This window comes from Nicotiana tabacum, chromosome 22 (genome assembly GCF_000715075.1).
Source record: "Nicotiana tabacum cultivar K326 chromosome 22, ASM71507v2, whole genome shotgun sequence".
NCBI classification, from domain to species: Eukaryota; Viridiplantae; Streptophyta; class Magnoliopsida; order Solanales; family Solanaceae; genus Nicotiana; species Nicotiana tabacum.
The window spans coordinates 13,172,343-13,180,532 of NC_134101.1; the positions used below are offsets into that span (position 1 = coordinate 13,172,343).

Below are 8,190 nucleotides of genomic sequence, written 5' to 3' on the forward strand. Positions count from 1 at the left end.
AAATATATTTTAAACAACATGCTTAAAAGTGGCTACCTGATGTTATTTCCACTTCTTTTCATTTGTTTAAACTTTGGGGCAGAATTATTCAATATTTATGCTTGTCCAAAATAGAAGGTACATGATTGAAATTGATGTCAAGGTCCGTGCAAGTTAATTCGGACATCGTCGTTATTTATAAAAATTGATATTTTAATGTCTTACGGTCAGAGGCGGAGTTAGGATTTGAACCCATTGAGATTATAATCTTTTTAAGTTATTGAGTTCTAAATTAATAACTTGTACTATATATTTATTGAATTTCTCAATGTAAATACAATGTTTGAACAAAAACTATTGGGTTCGATCGAACTGGCTCCCCTCCTGACAGCCCACAGCACTACTGCGACATATTACGGAAGGAAGCTTTTACTTTATAAACAAGAACCTATTGACATGATAGCTTATTTGCCAACCTTTATTCATAATCTAAGGAGAAACCAGATGAGATAGACATAAACATACACATAGACACAGTAGTACAGCATTAATTCAAAGAGAAAACCAGAAAAGGCATTTGATTCTCATTGTTGACAAGTGATTTTTGGAAAGATGATTAGCCAAGTCGAGGCTCTTGGGCAACTTTTCCAGATGCGTCTACAAAAATACGGACCCGTTCTAAACGGTAATCCATAGTCACCATAGAATTAGGTGGAATTATATGTATGTCCAGCTCTGGTTTTTCCTCCTTTATCTTCTTTTCTGCTTCCTCTGCTGTCACACCTACCAACTCTGGCCATGACATTTTCCCAGCTTGTGGTGGTGGGTTACTCCAATCTGATACAAAACTTTCTTCGTTATCACAATTTAAATACTAGTACTACAAAATAATATGTAGTATGTTTGGCCAATTTTTTATTATTTTTTGCCAAAAATGCTTTTTCAGAGTTAAGGTGTTTGATCAAAATTTTAAGAGAAAAAAAGTATTTTTGAGTAAAAGCAAAAAAAAATAGTTTCTTACCAAAAACGCTTTTGAAAAAAATACAATTAGAAATATTTTTTTTAAAATTTGGACCTTTCAAATTAATTAGTTAAACACAAAATAAAAAAGACTTATATTAGAAGTTCCGCCAAACAGAATATGAGGCTATAGATACAAACAAATCTAGGATCTAGAGTAAATCAATTCAAAATGAGTTATATCTGCTTTTTTTATATTTATACATAATTAGAGTAAAAAACAATAAGTTCGACTTAATCTATAAAATTCGCCCTAGATCAGCCTCCGCTAGAGATAACTGATCACCTAGACAGGTACTAATCTTCTCAAGGACTTTATATTGAAATATTAAATAATTCTAAGTTGGACATACACATAATATAAAATTATAACAAGGAGGAGAGCTACAGAAGCTAACCAAGAATGGGTAATGGAGATGATGGTGATTCTATAGGAAGATCGGGGAGCTTCTTTAGTTCCTCTGCCATGATTCTGATAAAAAACTACCTGGGTTGTCTTGTATTTTAAGAGCAAAGAATTAGTATTGATTTTGTCCCAGTCTTTGATATCTTGGTTACAATAATGGGGACTAAATAATAATATCCATATATTGCCGGCCAACAAATTGGACCTACTTATTATATTGAAGGTACGACTGATCTTGCAAATTGTACCTACTAGCCAAGCTGACTCCTGCTCTTTAAGCCTTTCCTTTTCTTTTATACTTATATTGTCTTTATGTCTTTGCTTGATTTGTAACCAAAATGATGAGGGTAAAGTTGTCATCTTATATTAATTTCGATAAAATAATATGCTTAGAGCAAAGCTCTAGTTTGGATAATATCATATGCAATGCTTCATTTTCTAAAACTTCTTCGACGTATTCATAGGACGATCATAGCCCAAATTGGTATAGAATTTTTTCAATTTCGTTCCAAAAAGAATGATACTTTTTGAATTTGGAGTAGTGAATAGGAGGGAACATCTTGAATGTCTAAACTTTGAGGAAACACACAAACTCCTCATCTCAATGTTGTTACAAAGCAAAGGAAATACAACAAAAAACAAAAGTTACCAAATTGCTACTTCTCTATTACCATCTTGTGTAGCACAAGCTCTAAACATGCCAGTAGTATTAAATGGTGTGACAACTTCCCCTGCAGCAGACACAGCAATCAAACCAGTAGTACCTTCTGGTGTAGATTCTTTTATAACATAATCTGTTGCCTCCTTTAGAGTTAGCCCTTTGTATTCCATTAGAGCAGCAACATCTCTTGCTACAGTTGCGCGGATAATAGCTTCGCCTTTGCCTGTACAAGATACTGCACATAGTTTATTTGCATATGTTCCTGCACCAACAAGGGGAGTATCTCCAATTCTACCAACCATCTTGTTGACTAGTCCTCCAGTAGAAGTAGCTGCTGCTAAATTTCCATAACTGTCAACAGCAACACATCCAACTGTTCCTATCTGGCTATCCCCATTTGGAACTGGAGTTACATCAACTACTGGCGCAGGTTGTGTATAATCTACCTGTAAAATTTATAAGCATAAATCTTAATCATCACATCCTGAGGCTGCTAATTACTCGTACATAAAGAGACCAACGTCAAAACAACGAGAGAAAAAGGAAGAATTGCTAGAGGCAAAGCGAGAAGTAATTTTGAGTGATTAGGGAAACACCATCAAATATTCAAAGGCAGTGGCGGAGGTAGAATTTACAGATGTTCCGCTAAGGAGATTCAAAAAAGAAGAAAAAGTTAAAAAAGATTGTAGCTAGTGGGAATTGAACCAATAAACTTTAAATCCCCTTGGCCACTAAAATATACTTTTGGGCTATGTCAAGGGGATTCAAAACATAATATATATATAGGTAAAAAAATAAATTTTGCCTTCGGCGAAGGAGTTTCGGGTAAACCCCTTCCGCCCTCCTAAATCCGCCCCGGTTCAAAGGCAAGAAGAGGAGGAACAAGTACACATGAACTTTGTGGTGTTGCCAAGTTAGCAAGAAATGAATTACTTCGACTTGCATAGGCAGTTATTTGTTCATCTTTACCATGATATGATCCATTAAACAATCTTAATCAATAGAACAACAACAACAGCAACAAACCCATTGAGTTTCCACAAGTGGAGTCTGCGGAGGGTAGTGTCTACGCAGACCTTACCTCCATCTTAGGAGGGCAGAGAGCATGCTTCCGATAGACCATCGACGCTAAAGAAAAGTTGAAAAAAATAGTGGCAACAAATAGTACCAACAAAAAGTTATTAAGAAAACCGAAGAAGCGAAAAATAGCAACCAAACAGTAGGTGGTAAACAAGCACAAATATGCTACATTGCAGCCAAGAGAATAAAATGACTGAGCTGGGATAAAAGTACCTGAACTCTGTTAGCTGCTTTTGCTTGTTTCAATCTCTCAATATTTTGCGGAGTGATAAAATGGTTTGAATCTACAGTTTCAACTCCCTAGATAACAAAATCACCAGAGTTAACCAAGCATACTTAACATGATACAACCAGGTGGTTATACTCTGAGAAGAGTTCAATTACTGGAATTAATATTAGTCAAGTTACTCTTGAGAAAAATGTTTAATCACAAGTTTTAACAAACCTTCTCCCTAGCAAATGCTTCTGCTCCTTCAAATGCAAGATATACATGTGGAGTTTTCTCCATTACTAGCCTAGCTAGAGATACAGCATTAACAACTGTAGTGAGGCCAGAAACAGCTCCACATTTCTTTGTACTTCCATCCATGATACAAGCTTCCATTTCTACCGTGCCATTGCTGGTTAAAACCGAACCTCTACCAGCATTGAAGTGTGGGTCATTTTCCAGTTCACGCACCTGTTTGATTCAAGTTCAATTCTCTTTTATCACTATTGTTTACCAAGAGTATACAAAAACCTGAAGTTTCCGAGGGCCTTAGACCGAGTTCCATAATTACAAGTTTCTCAAGAGTTTAACTTTTATATATTGAGATAAAAGATGTCACATAAATGATAATCATAGGTAATTATCCATAAATACACTCGTGCAACATAACGATGACAACCTGATGTGGATCCAGTATTTTAAATTTATGGGTTCCGGACTATAATTATTTTTTACTTACTGGTTCTGGATAGAAAATATATACATAATATGTGAATTTTCTTAATACAAATACATAATTTGACCAAAGCTATTGAGTTCTAATAATTTGACCAAAGCTGTTCTACCGACTATAGCTCCGCTTCTAATGACAGCTATCTTTGTAGCAGCTACTGGTTTTAAATATAATACATGTATTTATACAACAAGCCTTCTTAGCTCAGTGGTAGAGCGCGTGGCTTTTAACCACGTGGTCGTGGGTTCGATCCCCACAGACGGCGAATTATTTTACTAATCAAAGAAAAAAGCATTACCCAAACCATATTTTTTTAGTGCACGTCTTGCTATTTTGACATGACATAAGCTGATAAGTATGTCCTTTTAAGGTTTGAGGTAATAATCACAAACGACCAAGGAGCAATCTTGGCCATCTTTCGTTTAAGCCTTTTTGAAAGTTTAAACAGACTCAATTAGAAATTGTTTCGAAACGATTTCCTTGAATAACTCAAATTGAAAAGCACCCAAAGCTTACCCTTTACTCATTTCGTACAGATCTATGATGTCAGTTTCACTACATATATACTACATCAGTGGAATTCTAACCCATCATTAGTCTGTTCTAACACAATAACAACAAAAACAAAGTAGATCACACGCTACAAAGAATAAGATAATAAACAGATACATGATATAAATACCACAAGTTCAACAACATCCAAAGGTGATTTGTGAGAATTGAGAGCATCAATGCCGATCTGTAAACAACGGTGGAGGCAGGCTTCTCTGGGTTGACGGAGCTCCGGCGGAAGATCACGGGGAATATCACCAGCGCCACCGTGCAATGCAATAGCCCAACCCATACTCACCGGCCAGCCACCACCAATAATAAAGCACGTTAAAGCAACTTAGAAATGAGAACATTATTAATTAAGACATGGTTTTAGCTCAATATATATATATATATATATATATATATACAGATGGTAAGTTATACCCCCGGTTTTAGAACGGTCACGAGAATGAATCGGTATGTTCACGTTTTCGATCGCCTCCTTTCGAGATTTACATAATTGTCTTTACTTTAAAAGGTAAGGTTCTTTTTCAAAATAATACTTATTTCTAGTGTAATATACAGTTGTACGCTTTCTTTCCTCTAGTTCTTTTCCCAGAAGCGGATAACATACTATATTACATCTGAATAAAATTTTCATTTTTATAATAATTAAACTAATGAATTCTCCCCATATATATCTTCTAATACTTTCGGTAATATTCAACTTTCAAAGTTATAGTGAGATCAACAGGTAAAAATGAAAAATGGTTTAACCTATTCCCTCTTTGTCTCAATTTATTTCTCATACTTTCCTTTTTAATCTGTCTAAGAAAGAATGTCATACTTCCTCATTTAAAAATAATTTAATTTTAAAAATCATACTTTACCCTTAATAAAATAATTTACAGCTATACAAATATTTATAACTTATTTTCACCAAAAATTTCAAAAATCTTCATTTCTTTATTAAATTTCGTGCCAAATCAAATACCACCACAATTAGAACGGAGGGAGTATAAGAAATACTAGAAAATGTTTCAATACAAAAATTTTCACACAAAAAACGACTTAGTCTCAAACAAGTTGGGTCGTCTACCTGAATCCTCACTATCATGTTTCTTCAATTAAAATTCGTTAGGCTTCAGTTTAAATGCATTTTTACTTATGAAACTTTCAATCATTAGCTAAATAACCATACTTTAATAAAACAGGTTATCTTGGGAAGAAGGGAAGCAGCCGTAGCAAGAGCTAAAATAATCTATAAGGGGAATTAAAAAATCCCGAGAAGCCCTAATTGGAATTTAATAGGCATCTTAGACGTATATCGTATAACAAATTTTGCGCTCTCTAATGTTGTATGATTCTTTCCATTTTAGTTTAATTGGTGTAAGCTAAATCTTAATAATCTACCAATTTTTATCTTAGCATGCAATCTCAACTTCTTTTAAATTTTACGACAAAATTGTACAAACTGATATGAATAATAATAATGTCACTAATTATTCGACAAAATAAATGGCTATCATATTATATAGTAGTGGCCATTACACATCAAGCTCTTTTCGGGAGTCAAAATATGAACATTAATTAAAATTGTTTCCAACTTCCGAATTTTATATAGACTTTTACAGCTCCTCATCCCTACTCCCTAGGCTATTGTTTTGAATCTTTTCATTTCCCAGAAGTCTCAATGTATTACAAAATGCTGGAAAATTGACACATTTGTGGTTGGCAAACTTTTGTGAAATTAAAGTGACTTATTTTTTCAAAAGAAAAAAGATAAAAATATTTATTTTAAAGAGTTATTGTGTTTGGTCAAATTTTCGAGAAAAATTCAGTGATTTTGCATGTTAGCAAAGGCTTCTTTTTCCCGCTGATGGTAGGAAGTAGAACTTCTCCTTATAAGTTGAAGTTGAGGCAAACAATTAAAATTTACACGGGAAAAATACTCCAATAAAAAATTTATATTCATCAAACGATTCAGCTTTTATTTAAACCTTCTCTTTTTATTTCATTAATTACATTTTAGTAAACAAAATTTAAAAATAAAATTAATTACTGTCTCTCAAATAAACATTTAAAATCTTTATCAATTTAACTAATGCAGTTTTGAATCTTTACATATTTATCTTTGCAATTTGATACTCAAATACACTTTTTTTTTGGTAATTAATCACTTTTATATTAATCACCGATAAAACTGTACAAAGCCATAGCATCGCTTACACAGCTAGCTATCTCATTACAACTCTATCTCCTATTTAGTATGAAACTCTATACACTCAAACAAAAATATAACTATGTACTAATATCTGAATGCCAGTAGTAGCTCTAATGTTGCATATGTATGCTACCTCACGTGCAATAGTATTCCAGTCTCGAGCCCTTTTCTCAAAGATCCTCAGATTCCTCAAAATCCAAATTGCATGTGATATTTTTGCATATATGTCATGACCTAATTTCCCCTCCGTTTGGGTATCGTGCTGGCACCTATTCTTAGAGATTAGGTAAGCCTAACATTAATTGAAACAACAATATTATTTAAATAATATATGCCAATTTGAAATAGAATTCTCTTAAAATTTACAATTCCCCAAATCGGTAGTACAAGTCATAAGCTCTACAGAGTATTTGCTAGAAAACTTCTAAATACAACTATCCAGAAATAAGAATAAACATTGCAAAACGAAAACTTGAAGGTGACTCCGAAGCCTGCGAACGCAGCAGCAGGTTTACCTTGAGTCTCCACAGCAACGACCCGCACAGCTACTAACGAACAAATATCTGGATCTGCACAAAAATGTGCAGAAGTGTTTAATGAGCACACCATAGCGGTGCCCAGTAAGTATCACGACTAACCTCGGTGGAGTAGTGACAAGGAACAATCAAGACATCCACTGGTCTAATAAACTGAACAAGTATAAGTATATGAACAACAGAAATATGACATCTACATAAAGACTATGTAATATGGCTCACAATACAGAAATGGCAATAAGAAAGAAAATAACAAGTATCAATGGAATACCATAAAAATGACACAGAAAAGTGAATGGAACACAACCTAAATCCGGAATCACAAATACAGCAGGGACAAGTAATAACTCAACAACTACAACCGCTTTTACATCAGGTTTTAGTCAACAAACTCCACGAGGTACCGAACCTCGGACAAATCACAACTCACGAGTCTCAATACCTGAACCCTAACACTTGGCATCCTGTGCCCTCATAACACCTCATAACCGCACTGACGACTCACGTGCTAATAGAGTCATTCTCACATAGAAGGCAAGTAAACAAGGATGAGCATCTATACTCAACAATATCAAGAACACATTTTATCCGATAAGAGTGCTTAACTACGTGTATGCTTGTGCAAGTGTCCTAACATAGTCCATACCAGCAAATAAGCATAAGAAAAAATAAAAGAACGGACAACACGTAGAATATTTTCTCACATCTTTCACAAGATAAAGCTCATACAGTTAAGTGTAGCACTACACAATATCCACAACAAGAATACCCCCAGGCCATCGCAAATCATCACAAATCAATCCCTGATA

At 34.2% G+C, this 8,190-nt stretch overlaps 2 protein-coding genes and 1 non-coding gene across 3 annotated transcripts; 1 reads left to right on the forward strand and 2 right to left on the reverse strand.

The window, feature by feature from the left end:
• Positions 1–271: 271 nt before the first annotated feature.
• On the reverse strand, positions 272–1,564 carry LOC107796627 (subtilisin inhibitor-like). Its single transcript, XM_016619421.2, has 2 exons — positions 1,398–1,564; positions 272–816 (listed from the first exon to the last, which is right to left on the reverse strand). Exons 1-2 carry the CDS (start codon positions 1,465–1,467, stop codon positions 596–598), a joined length of 291 nt encoding a protein of 96 aa, XP_016474907.1. The 5' UTR covers positions 1,468–1,564; the 3' UTR covers positions 272–595.
• Positions 1,565–1,979: 415 nt separating this feature from the next.
• On the reverse strand, positions 1,980–5,022 carry LOC107796626 (isoaspartyl peptidase/L-asparaginase). The gene is made up of 4 exons (XM_016619420.2): positions 4,770–5,022; positions 3,592–3,825; positions 3,360–3,446; positions 1,980–2,512 (listed from the first exon to the last, which is right to left on the reverse strand). Exons 1-4 carry the CDS (start codon positions 4,929–4,931, stop codon positions 2,051–2,053), a joined length of 945 nt encoding a protein of 314 aa, XP_016474906.1. The 5' UTR covers positions 4,932–5,022; the 3' UTR covers positions 1,980–2,050.
• On the forward strand, positions 4,281–4,352 carry TRNAK-UUU (transfer RNA lysine (anticodon UUU)). The gene has a single exon. It is a non-coding gene; the product is annotated as a tRNA-Lys (tRNA).
• Positions 5,023–8,190: the final 3,168 nt, after the last annotated feature.